The 21,669-nt window shown below is 41.4% G+C and overlaps 1 protein-coding gene across 1 annotated transcript in view; it reads left to right on the forward strand.

Annotated features, from left to right (window-relative positions):
* The window catches only part of NPSR1 (neuropeptide S receptor 1), a 132,179-nt gene that overhangs the window by 69,614 nt on the left and 40,896 nt on the right, over positions 1-21,669 (forward strand). Inside the window, 1 exon segment of the mRNA XM_065883563.1 lies at positions 20,777-20,880. Coding sequence (XP_065739635.1) covers positions 20,777-20,880 — 104 coding nt within the window.

Below are 21,669 nucleotides of genomic sequence, written 5' to 3' on the forward strand. Positions count from 1 at the left end.
CTTTGATCTACCTCTTTGTCTCTCTCTATTGCCTTCAACTTGATTTTTTCAGATCTCTCTTCAAGCTTACTGATTCTCTTTTCATCTGTTTCCAGTCTTCTCTTTATCATGTTTATTGAGATACTAATTTTAATTATTATGTAATTTTTTGTCATTTCTAAAAGTTTTACTTTGTTCTTGTTTTAATATATCTGGTCAATTAGAGAGTCACTTTTTAATATCATCAAATTTATAATTCCCTGCTTTATTTCTTTTAATGTATTTTTAAGTGCTATATAATATTGTTTTTTCTGATATTTTCAATACATGGAATTTTTGAACACTTAATTTCTGTGTGTACACAGATGTTCATGTTTGCACAGTGGAGTTTTTCAAAGGTCATAGTACACTCATGACAGATGAAAGTAAAAAAGGCAAATAAAGTCTTAGTATTATTATGAAAATAATTTTGACCCGAAAGATTGAGGGTCTCAGGGACCCTTGGGGATCCTCAGATCACACTGAGAATCACCTCCCTAAAGCATCCATTGATTTAAATGAATTCTTCCTCTCCTATGCATCGAGAATTACCCTTGGGACTTGCCCTTGGCACTTTTAGGAAAATGCCAACGCTGGGAACATTGAGAAAATGAAAGCTCCAATCATTTTCTCTGGCACTCTGGTTGAGACAGACTGCAAGCAATTAAAAAATACATCATATAGCTATATATTTTTGATTCTTAACCAATGTGTTTTCCCCTTCTCCTCTTTAGAATTTCTATCACTACACAATCCTCCATTTGGACAGCTATATCATGAGGTTTTTGCTGCTACAATGAAGGTTTATTAAAGGAACATGAAAGCAAAATAGTCTACTTCTTGACTTTTGAGTTTCAAATGATTTGGAAGAAAAAATGAAAAGCCAGGCTATGTGGATCTAAGAATGGGAAGGGATGCAGAGAGCACATGCAGGAGACAGGAGCTTGAACATCAGGGCATTGCTGAGAAGGAGACCTTGAGCCCTGAGCCACCACAGGACAAACACTGCAGAGGATATGGGAGGGGAGATACAAGCTGGAGAAATTCAAGAGGAAGAAGGTCTGTGACTCACTCTACCCACTTTCTCAAGAGGCAGTCCAGGGCATGAGTGAGGCACTGGGATCCCCCTCCACGTAGCGCCAAAAGTGAGAAGAAATGTGCATGTGGGTATCTAGGCAGAGAGCCTGAAACAGCCACATATGATCTCTGGACACCTGCATTCTGTTGTGGGGACAGAGAATGTATTCTGAGCAACCAAGAGCAGAGAGAGCTGGTGCCTTAAAGGGGTCCTGCAGTTAGAAAAAAGGGAGGCACCACTTTGATCTACTGACAACCAAATGCAAGATGGAGTTGGGGACATCATCATCTCAGTAGATGTCAATGAGGGTAAGGAATGATGCCAATGACCAGACCCGGCCCCCGCACACACACAAGACTTGACACTGAATAAGCTTTCTAGAACTTTAAGAGGACTACAGAGACAAGAAGGGTAAACATTTAATTGACTGCAATTAAGTTTTGACATCCAGCAGAGTAAGAGTTCATAGTAGCAATTAATTTCAGTTTTAGAAGATGAAGAATGTTATTTTTCTTGTACAACCACAAACAGAAGTGTAACGATTGCTCGGATTCCAGGATTCCTTAGCTGGGTGACAGGTGGGAAGAGATGAAGAGGGGATGCAGGGAAGGGATCTGGGTACCGCTGCCTCGCTGCTTTCTTTCTATGGAGACCGCATCACAATGAGCCTCATCGTGGCTCCGGGAATGTTTACCGTCTGGTTCTGCTCAGCAAGGCTCTCAGTCAGAGAACATAACTGATGTGTACAAAGCCGGGCCTCTTGCCAGCTCATGGAGCAAGGGCCTGTAATTCAGAAAAAAAGGAACTGGGCCTCTGCCAGTCATGTACCTTTTATGCTTCATACGGGCATCAGTCAGACCCTGATTTCAGGCTGACAAACCAGGAAAAATAAAACCGTCAGAATGCAGGCAGGCTCTCGACGGGGACTGTTAGCTTGGTAATGGAAGGGAATGTTATTGCTCTAGGCATTTGCGTAATATTTATTGATCAAGCCTCCTCAATGCTACTATTCTTCCTGAGAGGTTCTGGCAGTGCAGGTGGATGGTTTAGGCTCACATCACACCCTCTGCACACTCAAGCTGGGTCACAGTCACTGACGCAGCTCAAGAATGGGGCAGGGAGCCCCAGTGTGACCAAACAAGAGGCAGAGCCTCCATCAGTGTGAGACTGGAAGTCAAGGTAGCTGGGTTTTACTCACAGCTCTACCACCACCTCGCTGTGTGACCTTGGGCAAGCTGCCAGCACATTTTGTTCCTCTCTGCATTCCACACCACCTGGAATCCCTCCGTTAGGGAGTCCCTCCTGGGCCAAGGTTTGATGCCCCCATTAAAACGAAAATGCTGTTGCGAGAATTAAGTGCCTTTAGCCATTAGCTCCCGAGAATTAGTTTGTCAGTTCGATTTGTTTACAGCTGAGAGCTCTTCGGCTTTGGTGGGCTGACATGGGGGTGGGAGCAGGTGGGGGAAGGCTAAGTGGAGCGTTGGGAATCTCCTGCCTGGGAGTGGGATGGATGACGCAGGGAAGGATCCCAGTGAGTCATTATAGAACCATAGACGCAGGTGCATCCCTCTCCCTGCAGTGCCTGAATTCTTGACAATGAACTGAGGATCTGTGGTTAATCATCTCCTCCTAAGGCAAGCTACTTGGAAGCTCCAAGATAATACAGAGAGAAGACCCTGAGCCCAGCCCTATATTAGCCTGAAGTCTAATGCTCCTCCCAGGTGACAGCCTTGAAGGGAAGGCGTGACAGGCACAGGCTGAAGTCAAGAGTGTGACCTTGAGTCTCCTCTTCTTCTGGATAAATCATGCCCTATCCCTTCCCTGCAGCCCTAACAACTCCGAGCCCCCTTTGTGGCTGATCCCGGCCTGATGTTTCTTCCAGAGAAACCTCCACCTTCGGTCTCAAGGAAACCTCTCAGAGGCAACGGCGTTTACCTGAGGCAGTAAACTGCATGCAGCATGGCAAAATGTCTTAAACTGCCTCTGGGTCCATCCATTTACCTCTCCCAAGGTCTCCACAAGCTGCTCAGAATCTCTTCATTCACTGCCTTCTAGCCTCTCTCTTCCCCCAAATTTCCTCCTGAACATTCCAAGGAAAAAGGGAAGAGGGTAGAAAAGAAAGTGAGGAGAAGAAAGGAAGGAAAGCTTACATTATTGAGAGTCTATTATGTTTCAAACACTTATACCATTTAATCTTTACGAAGTAAGTATACTTACTTCAGTTTTATAAGGTAGCCACTGAGACCCAAGATGTCTAAGTAAGTTGCCCGAGGTCACAGAGCAATTCAGTGGCCAACAATGGATTCAGATAGTGACTCTGTCACAGGTCAGGCCCAATTACAATCAAAATAATTCCTGTCCTCCTGAGAACCTGAGAGCCAAGCCCCAGGAACTCAAGGGTGGGGCGTTGAATAGGGCAGAAAGTGAGGAGGACACCAGCTGCTCATCACAATTTGGCCCTGATTATAATGACTGCTCCAATTAGAGTTCAATTTCATCTCTTTAGAAGGTTTCCTTTATATTCCAAATCTGATGAGAAGTTCACATTCTAAAAATGCAAATCTGTTAGAATATTTAAAATTCAGGTCTTTGGTTACATCTTTTAAGAAGACTCTTCCTGTGTTTGCCCTTACTCTTGTGTCTATCTAATTTAATAACTAGAATTTTACTAGGTTTTGGGGGAAATGGGGGATAAAGAAGCCAAAGTTATGAGTCTTATCCATGAGTCTCTCACAATCTGGTTGGAAAGACTAGTAAATTTAATGACATAGACATATTAAATGGTGAGCCCTTCTCTCACTCTGGTCTAACAAAGCCCGGCTCATTCTTCAAGGTGCAGAGCTCAAGGGGTACCTCTGTGAAGCTTGCCTTGTACTCTTGGTTCCTACTGTAGCAGATTTAATCAATTACTGCATCTTTTATACCGATATCATGTAATACTCTTTGATATTTTACATGCCTCCCTTTGACACTGGAATGTGAGCTACTTGAGGACAGAAATAGAGTATTCTTTCTTGAATTCCCAGCATATGGCATGGTATTTGAAGCTTAGTAGACAGAAATCAATAATTATAGACTGATGATTATGTAAATAAGTGCTAAATAAAGTGATGCAAATCAGAGACCTCCAGGGAAACCTGATGGAAACTTCATGGAGGGGGTAGAGCTTCCATTGGGTCTTAGAGGATGAATAACATTTGGGGTTGTTGATGCTGCTAAAAGTATAGGAGAAAGTTACCAGCTACAAGGGTAAGACAGAATAAAAGACAGGAAATACAAGAATATCTTCCCAGATGTTTCATGGTGGTCCTGGTTTCAAATATCTCACCCTATTGTCAGACATTGCCAGCTTCAGAATGAGGAACATTGTTTCACAGAGAAGAGGGTGTTATTCTGAATCACAACCCGAGCTGAATGTTCACCATGAACAGAAGGCCTGGGGAACAGGACTGCCCAATGGGATACCTAGAGTTTTAAACACGAAGAAAGCATAGGATGACTTTATCTGGGGCCCAGTCCACCACTAGGAAGAAGGCCCAGCCATCTTGAAGCACTTAAATTCCCTTTGACAGTTCAACGAACATCTGTGGAAACCTTGCCAGGTCCAAGAGGGTCACCCAGCATCAGGACCCCTTCTCACCTCCTCTGCTCTACCTGACCTTCTCCTAAGATCTACTATCCCCTTTGCAGCAGGTGGTTGACTGAACATAGGACTAGGTACATCAGAACTTGCTCTCAGACAGAGGATTTTCAGGGCAGTGAAGGATACTATAATGATGGATACTTGTTATTATACTTTGGTGCAAACCTCTAGGATGTACAACACCAGGAGTGAACCCTCATATATGAGGACGCTCTGTACTTCCATTCGATTTTGCTGTAACCCTAAAACCGCTCTAAAAAAATAAAGTCCTTATAAAATAAAACAAAAACTTGTTTTCAAGAACGAAGAAGAATAACAATAATAATGCACATGTTACATACAGGCGGACACGTTCTTATCCACTCAGTAACTGTCTCTGGATATTCAGTTTGATGGTAACAGTGGCTGCTTCTGAAGAGGGGACTGAGCGACTAGGAGTCAAGAGCAGGAGGAAGGTGCCTTTTTATTTTTAGGTTTTATTATTTTGTCAAAATAGGAAGTCTAATCCTGTGCAAGCATTTACAAGAATCAGCTGACAAATTTTCACAAACTGAACACACCTGTGTAACCAGCACCCAAATCAAGAAACAGAGCATTACTAGCTGCCCCCCAAGCCTTCTCCCATCAGCTTCCCATCATCACCCCTCACCTGCACCCAGGGTAATCCCTGAGGCAAAGGTGAGATTTCTCCTGATTCTGTACCTTATCTAGGTGGAATCTAGGTGTGTGCTTTGCTGTCTGGCTTCTTTTGCTCAGCATTTGTCCAAGAGATTCGTCATCATTGTTGCCTGTAGTTATAGACCATTCACTCTGTTGAACGGCATTCCATTGTATAATCATACCACAGTCGATTTCTCTGTTCTACTACTGATGGGCATTTGGGTAATTTCCAGTTTAGAGCTATTATGACTATTACTGCCTTGAACATCTCAGACTCATTCTTTGCTGAGACATTTATTTTTATTATTTGTACTATTTGAATTTTGTATTGTGTGTTTGCATTACTTTTTTAAAAAAAACACAGAAAACATGTTTTAAAAACACCTTCTAGGGCTTCCCTGGTGGCACAGTGGTTGAGAGTCCGCCTGCCGATGCAGGGGATATGGGTTCGTGCCCTGGTCCGGGAGGATCCCACATGCTGCGGAGCGGCTGGGCCCGTGAGCCACGGCCGCTGAGCCTGTGCGTCCGGAGCCTGTGCTCCACAACGGGAGAGGCCCATGTACCTCAAAAACAAACAAACAAAAAAAACACCTTCTAGGGCATTTTAACTTGAATCACAGACTTCACTCCTTCCCTGCTGACAAGTAAGCAAAAAAATTAATAACAATAGCTAATATTTATTGAATGCTTACTGAACCAACTCTTTGCAAAACAACAAAAAACCTTTTTATCTTCTCATTTAATCCTCCAAATTATCTAAGCTATGGATACTTTTTTTTTTTTTTTTCCCAGTACGTGGGCCTCTCACTGTTGTGGCCTCTCCTGTTGTGGAGCACAGGCTCCAGACGCGCAGGCTCAGCGGCCATGGCTCACCGGCCCAGCCGCTCCGCGGCATGTGGGATCTTCCCGGACCGGGGCACGAACCCGTGTCCCCTGCATTGTCAGGAGGACTCTCCACCACTGCACCACCAGGGACACCCTATAGATACTCTTATCACTCTCATTTTTGACCTATGGAAACTGAGACTGAGGGAATTTAAATAACTTGCCCAGAGTCGTAGTTAGCAAGCAGAGTTCAAACACAGACCCTGACTCTTGTACTTTAACCTCTGGTGCGCAGTCTCCATTAGACAGGGCTGGGCGTCCAAGGAGCCGGTCAGAAGTGACGAGAAGGAGCTGAAATACAGCAGCTCCAAACGCCCACTCAGCCCAGCCCAACAGCATGGATTGTTCTTTTCCCCGTTCACGTCCTAGTTAAGCAGATCCTTTTGAACATGAAAGAGAGTGAGATTGGATTTTGGCTAAGGGGAAGGAAGGGAATCTGTCCCATCTGATACCTTCAAACCTCTCCAGTGTAAGCCAGCAGGAAGCACTTCAGGGCAACCTGCATGGCAATTTAATAATTCCCCAAGAATGCCAGAAGATTTGTAAAGTCACAAGCAATCTGGATCCACCAGCACTTGGGCATAATGAAAAGAGCAGGAGTCAGCCAGCTTTTTCTGTTAAGGGCCAGATATTAAACATTTTAGGCTTTGGGGGGTCATATGGTCTCTGTCTCAACCAACCACCTCTGCCTTTGCAGCATGAAAGCAGTCATGGACAACATGTGACTGAATGGGCATGGCTGTGTTCCAATAGAACGTTAGCTGTGGATACTGAAATTTGAATTTCATATAATTTTCATGTGTCACAAAAAATTTTTCTTCTCTTGATTTTTTCAAAAATTAAAACATTTTGGGCTTTCCTGGTGGCGCAGTGGTTGAGAGTCCACCTGCCAATGCAGGGGACACGGGTTCGTGCCCCGGTCTGGGGGGATCCCACATGCCGCGGAGCGGCTAGGCCCGTGAGCCATGGCTGCTGAGCCTGCGTGTCCGGAGCCTGTGCTCTGCAACGGGAGAGGCCACAGCAGTGAGAGGCCCGTGTACCGCAAAAAACAAAAACAAAAACAAAAAAAAAAACAAAAAAAAAAAAAAAAAAAAATTAAAACATTTTTAAAGATTCTTCATCTGAGATAGATGTGTCTTTATATTTTATCTTTTTTATTAGAGAATCCTTGGTATGAAATTACTGAGTAGAAAAAAAATGTTTTCAAAATTCTTGAAAAAAAAAAAAGATTCTTAGTCTGACAGCTGTACAGAAACAGGCGGCAGAGTCTAGAGATCTGGGTTTGAAGTCTGGCTCTACCGTTTATTATTTCTGTGGCTTTCAAAACATTACTTAAATTCTCCTAGCTTCCTTCTCTCTGGGGAAATGAGAAGAGCAGGAACCATGCATTCAGGTCCTCCTTTGTGGTTAGCACTGAGACATCCTTTACTTAATTTAATCCTCATAATGACCACAAGAAGCAGAAATTATATTACTGCCTTTCTTTGGACAGTTACGGTGTTTGTTAGAAAGAGATTATGTACATAATTTTGTCTGCCCTGGCCTTCATTGTTTATTGAGGTTCATCCTCATTATATACAGAAGTCTCTATGTCGGTTCAATGGTAGTGTTCCTGCTTCTTCTAAGATTCTGTGATTTTTTTTTTTTTGAGTATCTGTAGTTGTACTGCACTTTAGAGTGAATCGCTTCATCTGATTAGAACTATTCTATTCAATTAGAAGTACGTAAAAGTCCAATTTATACTCCAAATTTCACTGAACCAAAGTTGAATGCACACTCTGAGTGGTCACTAATTCTATTTATGTGCAAAGTAGAGTTTGCCTCAGATACATTCATACAAAACACTGCACTAAATAAGAGCATGTCTGTGAGTTGCCTAGCACAATGCCTGGCACAAGGATAGGCTGCCAATATTTGTCCCCATCCTGCTTAAAGACAAGGATCAGAATCAGAGAGCTATTGCTTGGGAAAGGCATCACCTGGAAAGTTGAGGCCAAGGCACTTCTTTACTTCCAGGCTCATCTTGTACTCTTCCCAGCCCCAGGCCTGAAATCAACCAACTCCAAGGAGCCACGTAGACCAGGATACATTTGAGTGAAAGGGCTACAGGAACTGTGAATGTTCTAGGGACATCAGCTTATATTCTCAATCTAAGCCCAAATATCCTTTCATACTTCAGAGATTCTCAACTAGAAGCAGTCCTTGGGCACTTAGAAACGGTGGGGCATTTGGAGTTATCACAGAGTCCAGGGATGCGAAATTTCCTGTAATGCACAGAGCCGTCTAGCCTAACAAAGCATGGCTCCACCAACAGCATCCCTGCTAACAAATAGCTATCCAATCCCTGAGCCACTCAGCACAGCTCGTCTATCTTGAGTTCTGTTCCCTCAAGTATTGGCTGGGTTCTATTCACCTTGTCAGGCACTCAGTTAACTTAATCACCACCCTCTTCTTAGTGGATGCCAAATGTATTCAATTAACTACCGTGCCTTATAGCAGATAAAACAGCCAGTCTTTACTGTTGATCGAGTCTAATCAGAGCCTCAACCACCTATTTATTATTTTCAGAAAACTATCTTCCAGAAATTGGTTATGAGCTCAGAACTTACCTTACAAGGAAGCCCCTTTCATGTCCAGTCCATGCAGCACTCCGTCTAGTCATTCAGCCCTATTCATTGCATCACCCCCAATCAGAGGTACTCAGGGTTTACACCAAGCGTTTTACCAAGCAGTTTGCATGCATTATCTCATTTAACCTTCACAATAGCCCTATAAATCACGTACTCTTATTACCACATTTTTACAAAGAACCTGATGTTCAGCATGGTTAGTGACATGCCTAAGATGGCACAGCTATTACGGGGCAGAACCTGCATTCAAATCCCTACAGCCAGGCTCCAGGACCCATGCTGCATCCACTGCCTATAACACGTAAGACATACCCAATAAAGTGAGAAATACAAAATAAAATATGAGAGCCATGGGAAATATTAAACTATACAGAGACAACAAAATCAAAACCAAATTTAAGCTTTGAGGTACTACAAAGTTACTGCAACTGAGCATATTTCATTCTGTGCTTCCTAGTAGCCAAAACTAAGGGTAAAAACTCCTCAGATATGATTCCTTCCAGCCTTGAGGGAAATGCACCATAAGATGTTTCCTGAGCATGAACACTGATTCTGTGGAGCTTATATACAGGACTTGGATAAGACTTCAGTAGAATGTTCTCAACAATGTCTTTTACAGTAAGTGAAATCAGTGATTCTCATAGACCTTCAATAGGATCTGAGAGCATGAAGCCTGCTGGAGGACAGAGGGAATGAAAAGTGCCCATTGAACTGAGAAGGCACCTTTTTTTATACGCTTTTTTCGGTACGCGGGCCTCTCACTGTTGTGGCCTCTCCCATTGCGGAGCACAGGCTCCAGACGCGCAAGCTCAGCGGCCATGGCTCACGGGCCCAGCCGCTCCGCGGCACGTGGGACCTTCCCGGAGTGGGGCACGAACTCGTGTCCCCTGCATTGGCAGGCGGACTCTCCACCACTGCACCACCAGGGAAGCCCCCTGAGAAGGCATCTTGAGACCAAAAAAACGAGGCAGGAAGCTCCATATACTCAATGGATCAGTTAATTATAGGGTAACTTACTCACAGGATGGGATCAGGTTGAGGCAGATAACGATCCAGAAGCATTGGCAGCTGTAGTCCACTCTGACGAGGGGCCACTGAGACAATTTTATAGTTAATCTAGGGTATGGGAGTAGGTGTTTGGAAACAGGACATGCATTCCTAACTTAAGATTTATGGATGGGTAACTAGTCTCATGGATGGGTGACTAGTCTCATGGGCATCAGGAATATATCAGCAAAGGTTTTCATTGTTTGGGGATTAACAGAGCATAGAGGCTACCTGGTACTCTATGATTATTAAACAATATATATTAACTACAAACCCTTTGACGACAGAGAAGTGCACAGTACAGTCCTGGGTAGGGTCAGTGAAACAGGATATTTGCTAAGATCTTAGATTATGCAAAAGGGCAGCCATAAAGACCATCCCAAGACAATGAATGATCTTGTGTCCCTTCCTGCCTTACTTCCTGTTACAAGTTGGATTCTTTGGGAAACAGATGTTAGAATAGAATCAGGCATGCAAAGGTTTTGGGGGAAGTAACACCTATGAAAAGAAAAGAAAAGAAAAAGGAATGGTCAGGAGGACCCATCAAAGTATGATGGCAACCTACCAGATTCTGCCAGCTCATTAAAGGATTCCCATGTTGCACAGAAATGACTAGACCCTTCTACCTGTACCTCAGGCACTGGCAGAGCTTGGATTAAGAATAACATGACCTCAAGCTGAGGCAAACCTTGAGAATCTAACAGCTGGAGGATGCCAGTGAACCGCACTCCTTGCAGCTCAACAGCAATTTCCTGAAGAGGGATCTGAGTAGTGTATCTCCGTGTCTGCCTCATGTCCCTATGTACAAATTTATACCTGGTTTCAGCAGGATGAGATGAGAACCAAATATTTCTTGTTACTATTGACCACTTCCGTTCCAACCTGTTACAACTCACCTGTCCTTGGGCAAGAGTGCAAAGGGAAAAAAAAAGACATTCAAAGAACTGTCTCTTGGATAACTGCAAATGGAACTCCTCACCCCTACACTTAGATTTCTAAACATCCCAGGTCATTGATGTCAATTCTTCTTACTAGGAAAACACAATCTCATTGAAAGAGGAAACAAGTTGTCCATTTCTTATATTTATACTGAGTCAATTTGAGTCCCGTGTTGTGCAATGATGACTGAGTACAACCCTGCCTCAAGAAATTTCCCCTTAAAGTGGAGTGAAGAGGAGACATAGCAGTGACTCAGTGCCTTATCTTCCCTCATTTCAAGCAAACATTTTCTCTTGCTGAATCTGATGTTTGCACGTACCAGTGTAAGACTTCTTCACCACTCAGCAATGATTAGTGACCCAGGCTGGCCAGTTGGCCTCATCCAATGAGATTCTTGGCTTTTGAACACAACAGAAGCAAAGGGAATAGGTTTTAGGAGGACTTGGGTTTCTTTAATTAGACACATGATTTTTATTTGTTTGGTGGACCAATGGAGAAAGGAAGACATTAGTGGCATTTTATGACTTGTTAAGACTAATTGAAAACTCTCAGGAACAAAGCTTTCTGTGAAGAGAGTGCTCTAATGAGAATGGATGTGATGATTATTTACCTAACTGAGCAGTAATGACCGAGGTACAGGCCACTTTCCTGGGATTAATAAAGAGCTGGGGAGTGACAGTTTAGGCCATTAAGCTCAGCTAGTACTTAATCTTGGCGGAAGGGCACAGTGCCAGAATCATATTAGTATTGTAAAATGAGCCCAAAGCTTAGAGACACAAGAACTTACTTTTTTGAGAAATAATTTTAATTGGCAGTTAAGCACCTGACATCAGTTTGGGCAATGCAAGTTCTATCATTAAAAATCTTTCACATAATGTCTTGAAATCTTGTTTCATTTAGAGTGTTCTCAAGCATATGGTTGTTAAAAAAGAAAAGTGGGAGAGAGTGGGATCCTTAGTAATACCAAAAATAGTTTCTTGTACAACTGCAAGCAAACTATTATCACCTCCTCTGCTTTAAAAACAAAACAAACAACACTAAAGGCATTGAATTGAGCTAGAAGCATCAAACCTGGAGATTCACAGTTGAAACTGTTACCCAGAGTGTCCCTACAGTAAAACCAGAGCACCTGTCATCCGTAACCCATAGTTGGAGCTAAAAGGATCTTACATTATCAGACATGTTGATGTTATAAATATTGTGTTTGTATTCAATAGCCCCTTATCCAGCGCAACAAATGTTCATGTACTACTCACTTACCAAGAAAAAGAGTTACTCAGCTTGCTAGGTGTTCATTGTTCCTATAGTTCTACTCTGCATGGGAAAGTTCAAACATCAACTCAGAGCAAGTAGAAATCTAAGAAGTGGAGCTTCAACTTGCTCTCTATGCAGAGTGAATCCTACCCTGGTGGCCTTGCATTTTCAAGACGTTTGCAAATCTGTTTTATAAGCCAACGTTCCCTTCTTTATCTAGCAAGCACTGAGTGTCTTGCAAGACACCATAAAAAGGGATGAGACTATAAACATGAGTAAGGCACAGCCACTGTGGTCTTGCAACCTAGCTGAGATCTTAGAATCCGGAGAGCTCTTTTAGAAATCTGCTGAGGGATCAAAATTTCCAATCATGTTCTTCCTTCCAGCATCTGGATTCTGTAATCATTATCTTAATCTACATTGAAGGAGATCGTTAATGTGGCTCAGTCTGCTCTGTGGCACCACCTCCGCTGCAGCCAGCCAATCAAGCAACAGCAGTAATAATGTAGTCATTCACTGAGTGGAAAGTTACCAAGCTCTTACCACTAAATAAGACAATGTTAGGGTCCGGAGACGTGAAGGTGAATAAAAGAATCTCTGTCCTCCCACGGTATAGCGGAATTAGAAAGAAAATTTTAACATGTTAATGTGTTACAGGTACTTCGATAGTAGGGTAGGGAGAAGCCCAGAAGAGGGAATCAGCCAATCTCAGTAGTCTTCAGGAAGAAGAGAAGAAAAGGCATCATAAAGGAGGTAACATTGAACTAAACCTAAAAAAAGTTAGGAGATGTCCTTCAGGTAGAGGTGCATAAAGAACCTCCTAAGTCAAGGGACCAACATAAAGAAAGGGGCTGGCAGAAGGAACAGCTGGGGATGGTCAAGGGAGTAAGGGCTTCCCAGTAGAAGCTCTCTGCTACATCTTAAGTGCCTCACTGGATTAACTAACACTTCCACTCTTTCTGCAAACTAGCAGAAAACACCCTGACTAACTAGCGTCCATGACAAGATGGATGGACCCTAATGAGCCTGTCCATTTCTGCTTCCACCTCTTGGGTTATTTGAGTCACAGATGTTTGTTTCCAGTTTATGCCAGTTGTACTCATTACTGAAATTATATAATTAACATAAACAACATTGAAGAGTTGTTGCTTCTGTGAAAATTAAGTTGGATACTTTGAAAAGACTTGACTTTTTTATTTTTACTGAGTCACTAAAAGAAGTTGCAATAGAATTAAGCCCAGAGAATGGAAATATAAAAGAATGAAGGAGGATTATAAAAAATCCCTACAATGAAATTCTGTCTCAATTGCTTTGCTGATATCTCAAGTTCTCATTCTAATCTAAAGAAACCAGAACTGGCAATCATAAAAAATGCATTGGGCACACAAAAAAAGATGAGGCATAAAATCAAATAAAAGTCTTGGCCCTATGGTAAAGGAAAGACATATAAATGTCCGTGAATGTTTTACGTTAAGATATTTTAAGATGAGTTTGTGGGTGCGCTTCCTTTCTTTAACCAATGTTTTGACCAACTAACTGGATGTCACTATTAATGTGCTGGTTGAAAGGGTTTCTCTTGAAGTATGAATTTAGGATAGGATGAGAAAAGATCACACTGAAGAGAAAGGCAGGAAGGATCCCAAAGTCACAACAGGGCATTTGGAGTTTATTCTGTAGACCAGGGGTTGGCAAACTACAGCCCAAAGGCCAATTTCAGCCCAAAGCCCATGTTTATAAATAAAGTTTTATTGGGACACAGCCATGCCCATTCAGTTAGAGGAGTGCCCATGGCTGCTTCCACACTGCAATGGCAGAATTGAGGCGTTGTTATAGAGACGGTGTGCAGGTATACAGGAAGGTTTAGGCCATGCCTGCAGGAAAGGCATGAAATGCTGCCCTCCTGCCAGTCACTTCTCTCAATAAAAACCGTAGGCCACCGTGGGACCAAATTCTATTGCCCCCAAAGCACAGAGAAGGGCACAGAAACATTAAAAACCCTCAGTCTTTGGGATGGAGGTATAAAGCAGCTGGTCCAGGATACTATACCAATGCCATTAGAAGTCTCCTACCACTAGAGGAAGAGATTGAAACTCTCTCCCACACATGACCCACCACAGATACAAGGCAGGAGTTTGATTGCCATGGGAGGGAGGAATTGGAACACTGAAAATGTCCCAGCCCCAAGGCCCAGGTGCACAGGTCTATGTGAGACTGAGGCCGAGCCAGGACAAAACAGAGCATTACAACCACCAGCTTAGCAAGCATTGCGTGGTAAATCGTAACAGTGCTACAGGAATAGAGATGCATCTGAAAGCCGAGAGTGCAGCATTAAAACCCTCCGGTACCCCAGCTCCCACCATAACAGAGCATCCAAAGAGGAATTTGAAGCCTGTACAGGGTGAGGATGACCATAGCAACAATGTCATTAACCATTAGGGAAATGCACATTGAAGCCATAATGAGAGGCCACTGCATACATTGTCAAATGACTGAAAGAAAACATACAGACAATACCAAGTGCTGATAAGGATGCAGAAGCACTGAATCATACTTTTTCGGTGAGCATCACTGTGGTGCAGCAACTCGGTAAAACTGTTGAGCAGTTTCTTAAGAAAGGCCATACTTACCCTATGGCCCAACAGTCTACTCCTGAGCTTTTACCCTGAGGACATGAAAACTTATGTTCACACAAAATCTTAGGAAGCCTGGAAGCAACCCAGAGTGAGCTTATCCTCCTGTATTTGCAGGAAGCGCTACCATCTACCAGGGCCGCGTAAGCCAGGACCTTAACATTGGGTTGGCCTGAAAGTTCGTTCGGGTTTTTCCGTAAGATGTCACAAAAAACCTGAACGAAATTTTTGGCCAACTCAATACGTTGTCAACTTCTCCCTCTACCTCACCTCTAAAACATCTAATAGTCACCAAATCCTTCTTATTTTACCTTATAAAATATATGTCAATTTTGCATCTTTCTCTATATTTTTACTCCAATTTGACATATACTAGGTACCAGTGATTTTTCTTTTTTTTTTAACATCTTTATTGGAGTATAATTGCTTTACAATGGTGTGTTAGTTTCTGCTTTATAACAAAGTGAATCAGTTATACATATACATATATCCCCATATCTCTTCCCTCTTGGGTCACCCTCACTCCCATCCTCCCTAATCCCACCTCTCTAGGTGGTCACAAAGCACAGAGCTGATCTCCCTGTGCTCTGTGGTTGCTTCCCACTAGCTATCTATTTTATATTTGGTAATGTATATATGACCATGCCACTCTCTCACTTTGTCCCAGCTTACCCCTCCCCCTCTCCATATCCTCAAGTCCATTCTCTAGTAGGTCTGCGTCTTTATTCCTGTCTGGCCCCTAGGTTCTTCATGACCTTTTTTTTTTTTTTTCTTAGATTCCATATATATGTTAGCATACGGTATTTGTTTTTCTCTTTCTGACTTACTTCACTCTGTGTGACAGACTTTAGGTCCATCCACCTCACTACAAATAACTCAATTTCATTTCTCTTTATGGCTGAGTAATATTCCATTGTATATATGTGCCACATCTTCTTTATCCATTCATCTGTTGATGGACACTTAGGTTGCTTCCATGTCCTGGCTATTGTAAATAAAGCTGTAATGAACACTGCGGTACATGACTCTTTGTGAATTATGGTTTTCTCAGGGTATATGCCTAATAGTGGAATTGCTGGGTCATATGGTAGTTCTATTTTTTGTTTTTTAAGGAAGCTCCATACTGTTCTCCATAGTGGCTGTATCAATTTACACGTGCACCAACAGTGCAAGAGGGTTCCTTTTTCTCCACACTCTCTACAACGTTTATTGTTTGTAGATTTCTTGATGATGGCCATTCTGACCGGTGTGAGGTGATACCTCATCATAGTTTTGATTTGCATTTCTCTAATGATTAATGATGTTGAGCATTCTTTCATGTGTTTGTTGGCAATCTGTACATCTTCTTTGGAGAAATGTCTATTTAGGTCTTCTGCCCATTTTTGGATTGCGTTGTTTGTTTTTTTGATATTGAGCTGCATGAGCTGCTTGTAAATTTTGGAAGTTAATCCTTTGTCAGTTGCTTCATTTGCAAATATTTGCTCCCATTCTGAGGGTTGTCTTTTGGTCTTGTTTATGGTTTCCTTTGCTGTGCAAAAGCTTTGAAGTTTCATTAGGTCCCATTTGTTTATTTTTATTTCCATTTCTCTAGGAGGTGGGTCAAAAAGGATCTTGCTGTGATTTATGTCATAGAGTGTTCTGCCTATGTTTTCCTCTAAGAGTTTAATAGTGTCTGGCCTTACATTTAGGTTTTTAATCCATTTTGAGTTTATTTTTGTGTATGGTGTTAGGGAGTGTTCTAATTTCATTCTTTTACATGTAGCTGTCCAGTTTTCCCAGCACCACTTATTGAAGAATCTGTCTTTTCTCCACTGTATATTCTTGCCTCCTTTATCAAGATAAGGTGACCATATGTGTGTGGGTTTATTTCTGGGCTTTCTATCCTGTTCCATTGATCTATATTTCTGTTTTTGTGCCAGTACCATACTGTCTTGATTACTGTAGCTTTGTAGAATAGTCTGAAGTCAGGGAGCCTGATTCCTCCAGCTCTGTTTATCGTTCTCAAGATTGCTTTGGCTATTCAGGGTCTTTTGTGTTTCCACACAAATTGTGAGATTTTTTTTCTAGTTCTGTGAAAAATGCCAGTGGTAGTTTGATAGGGATTGCAATGAATCTGTAGACTGCTTTGGGTAGTATAGTCATTTTCACAATGTTGACTCTTCCAATCCAAGAACATGGTATATCTCTCCATCTATTTGTATCATCTTTAATTTCTTTCATCAGTGTCTTATAATTTTCTGCATACAAGTCTTTTGCCTCCTTAGGTAGGTTTGTTCCTAGATATTTCATTCTTTTTGTTGCAATGGTAAATGGGAGTGTTTTCTTGATTTCACGTTCAGATTTTTCACCATTAGTGTATAGGAATGCAAGAGGTTTCTGTGAATTAATTTTGTATCCTGCTACTTTACCAAATTCATTCATTAGCTCTACTAGTTTTCTGGTAGCGTCTTTAGGATTCTCTATGTATAGTATCATGTCATCTGCAAACAGTGACAGCTTTACTTCTTCTTTTGCAATTTGGATTCCTTTTATTTCTTTTTCTTCTCTGATTGCTGTGGCTAAAACTTCCAAAACTATGTTGAATAAGAGTGGTGAGAGTGGGAAACCTTGTCTTCTTCCTGATCTTAGTGGAAATGGTTTCAGTTTTTCACCATTGAGGATGATGTTGGCTGTGGGTTTGTCATATGTGGCCTTTACCATGTTGAGGTAAGTTCCCTGTATGCTTACTTTCTGGAGGGTTTTTATCATAAATGGGTGTTGAATTTTGTTGGAAGGTTTCTCTGCATCAGTTGAGATGATCATATGGTTTTTCTCCTTCAATTTGTTAATATGGTGTATCACATTGATTGATTTGCATATATTGAAGAATCCTTGCATTCCTGGGATAAACCCCACTTGATTATGGTGTATGATCCTTTTAATGTGCTGTTGGATTCTGTTTCCCAGTATTTTGTTGAGGAATTTTGCATCTATGTTCATCAGTGATATTGGTCTGTAGGTTTCTTTCTTTGTGACATCTTTGTCTGGTTTTGGTATCAGGGTGATGGTGGCCTTGTAGATTGAGTTTGGAGTGTCCTTTCTCTGCTATGTTTTGGAAGAGTTTGAGAAGGATAGGTGTTAGCTCTTCTCTAAATGTTTGATAGAATTTGCCTGTGAAGCCATCTGGTCCTGGGCTTTTGTTTGTTGGAAGATTTTTAATCACAGTCTCAATTTCAGTGTTTGTGATTGGTCTGTTCATATTTTCTATTTCTTCCTGGTTCAGTCTCAGAAGGCTGTGCATTTCTAAGAATTTGTCCATTTCTTCCAGGTTGTCCATTTCATTGGCATATAGTTGCTTGTAGTAATCTCTCATGATCCTTTGTATTTCTGCAGTGTCAGTTGTTACTTCTCCTTTTCCATTTCTAATTCTATTGATCTGCGTCTTCTCCCTTTTTTTGTTGATGAGTCTGGCTAATGGTTTATCAATTTTGTTTATCTTCTCAAAGAACCAGCTTTTAGTTTTATTGATCTTTGTTATAGTTTCCTTCATTTCTTTTTCATTTATTTCTGATCCAATCTTTATGATATCTTTCCTTCTGCTAACTTTGGGGTTTTTTTTTGTTCTTTCTCTAACTGCTTTAGGTGTAAGGTTAGGTTGTTTATTTGAGATGGTTCTTGTTTCTTAAGGTAGGATTGTATTGCTATAAACTCCCCTCTTAGAACTGCTTTTGCAGTATCCCATAGGTTTTGGGTCATTGTGTTTTCATTGTCATGATCTCTTTCTTGAATTTCTGCACAGTTCCCTAACAAATCTAAATGGTAATTCCAGTACTGGAACTACCAAACTGATCTCCCCCTCCCTCCCTGCCACAACCACTACAGTAACTAAAGAAATCTATTTAAAACATGTCTGAGTACATAAACATTTAATTGTTCCCTCAGTATATGAGAAAATAAAAGCTTCTTTAATTGGCACATAAGACCCTAAAATCCCTGGATTCTTGTCTCTCCACGCCCATTTCTCGCCACTTTCAAGCACCTATTTTATCCTTCAACAAATTGTTGTTGTTTCATATGCACAAGCCATTTAATTTCTCATCTCACTTTGTCTCACCTCCATAACTTTGTTCATGCTATCATCTGTGCCAGAATCAATGTCGTTCCCTCCCTTTTCCCCTGACCTATCCTTACTGACCCTTCAGGGTTCAGCTCAGGTGTCATCTCATTTTGACTTCTCCCCACTCCAGTCATATTCAGGCTCGGACATGGAACCCACAAGAACCTGTCAAAGGAACGCTACAGCCTGCCGGGAGCTGGTTTTGGCTTTTCTGAGTGTAACCGTTTCCTAGAATCGTTCACAGAAGAAATTTTAAAAAGCAAGAGTAATACATGGAAGTGATTAAGCCTTTAAAGTGTACACTTTGTTCCTAAGGTCCTGTTAATTACCATTTAGGAAAGGCTTATTTGCATTGTCCTCAATTACTTAGGCAACTAAATAGCTTTTACCGATCAGATTGAGCAGCATTTGCTTAATAACAAATGCAGTGGCACAGTCTATTGATAGTCTCCTCCCAGAGATGGGCTTATTTAAGCTTGAGCTCCAGGGGGAAAGTTTTTTTTACTGGAGTGCATTATAATTGTTCATATAACCACTTAGATCTAGAGAAACATAAGCTTGGGGGGTTTTTCCTCACTATTTTTAAATTAAGGAATAAGTAAACCAAAAGAGCATATCCAAGTAATTCCAATGTCCATTCCACTCATTCAATGAGTCCACATCTGCCACGAAAAGCTCTGTAAAATTCCTATTTGATCTAATCACAACCCCACAACTCTGAAGACCCTGCTCTCATCTGACCTTCTCAGTTAGAACTTCTCTGACTATCCAGAACTGCCGTGAGATTTCTCTCCTCCAATTTTTCTGACAATTTTCTGGTAGTTCCCGTGTGCTTGCCAATGCTTCTAATTGTTGTTACTTATAGAGAAACAAAAAGGAAGAGACAGGCAGAACACTGGTGTTCAATATAAAAATGCCAGCTGGGGACTTGACAAGAGGCAGGCAACACCAGATCGTGGAAGGCTTTGATGCTAAACTAGGGGCTCAGACTTCACCCTATTAATGGTGAAGATCCAGAAAGAGAAGATTTACCCTCCTGCCTCTCAGGTCCTGGACAAAGTGTTATAACTCATCTCCCAAGAAAGTGACCCTAAGTCAGTGAATCAGTCTTAAGTTCTAGTCCTATTCATCAATCAGCAGAGAATCCCTGAAGCACTGTTTTGAGAAAGATTCTGGATCACATAATCAATTAAAGATATTTGTCATGGGGATGGGGGGAGAAGGAACTTCTAGACATATAGCATATTTTACCATAGCTTCTGTACAACTTATATAGTCTGTAACTTTAGAAATGAGCACAAAATCTCTAACCTTGGTCTCATATCTTGGTCTCAATTCCTCTGTAGTTTAACCAACTAAGTCAATGAAATTGATAAATCATGCACTTGACTTTTTCCAAAGGTGGATTTGAAAGGGGAAAGAAGAAGAAAGCAGAGGAACCTGGGGAAGGGGGCCATACCTGGATGTAGGGAGGTAACGAGAGGTCCAAGTTGTAAAATGATGGGTGCAGAAAGGGAAATTTTGAGGGTCTTCATGAGAATAAATATTTTCCTTTTCTTAGTTTTGCACTTTATTGATCCTCACACAGTCCTTGTTTTAGTACAGGTCTAAACACCTTTAAAACTCCTCTCCTCTGACTTAAAAGGTCAACTCTGTGATTAATATAATTCCTCTTTAGTCACTTCAAAACTCCTTCCTAAGTAGCTACATCTGAGTGGCGAGAGGCTCTAGTAATAAGGTCAAGTAACTCCTGCCTTGTCTTACATTCCCTTAATGGCCACCTAACAAATCAGAAAAAAAGAAAAAAAAAAAAATCTCCCCAGGAATTCATTTCTACTGTAGCATAGCTGCAAATTTGAAAGAGGCTGAAATCAACCACTTGTGTGTTTTTGTTAGACTCTTTCACAGGACTGGTTAACATCTTGACAGATATCATTGGGAGATTCACTGGAGACTTCATGGCACCTGATCTGGTTTGCCAAGTAGTCCGCTATTTGCAGGTATGTAGCACCTTCCAAATGTGATGAGACAAACTGACATCAAAATTAGCTCTTGGATTCTTCATAAGGAAGATAATATAAAACCCTGCACTCTGATGCAACAAACTGCTCACTTCTTCCTAGTTGAAAGGAGAAGCAAAATTTCTAAGATTTTTTCCATGGTTTTTTTTTTTTTTTGGTTGTTAAAAATAATACCTATATAAAGAAAATACAAATAAGAAACAATAAGAACATAAACATTCATATTTCAAGCATTAGGTAAAATTTCTGGGTTACTATTCCTTTTGACATATTATGGCTGTCTTAGTCCATTCAGGCTGCTATAACAAAAATACCACAGAGTAGGTGGCTTATAAAAAATAAACATTTCTCTCTCACAGTTCTGGCAGCTGGAAATCCAAGATCAGTGTGCCAGCATGGTCAGGTGAGGGCCGCCTTGCAGACTGCAGACTTCTCATTATTTCCTCATACACTATGACCAAGTGGGGTTTATTCCAGGTATGCAAGGCCAGTTCAACATTCAAAATTCAATTGATGTAATTCATAACAACAAAAGGTAAGAAAAGATTATATGATCATATCAATAGATACAGGAAAAGCATTTGACAAAATCCAATACCCACTCATGGTAAAAACTCTCAGAAAACTGTGCATAGAGAAAAGCTTCCTCAACTTGATAACAAACATTTACAAAAAACCTACAACTAACCTCATACTTAATGGTGAGAAACTAGAAGCTTTCCTCTTAAGATTGGAAACAAGGCAAGGATGTCTCCTCTCAACACTCTT

Source organism: Phocoena phocoena, chromosome 9, assembly GCF_963924675.1.
Source record: "Phocoena phocoena chromosome 9, mPhoPho1.1, whole genome shotgun sequence".
Taxonomy (NCBI): domain Eukaryota; kingdom Metazoa; phylum Chordata; class Mammalia; order Artiodactyla; family Phocoenidae; genus Phocoena; species Phocoena phocoena.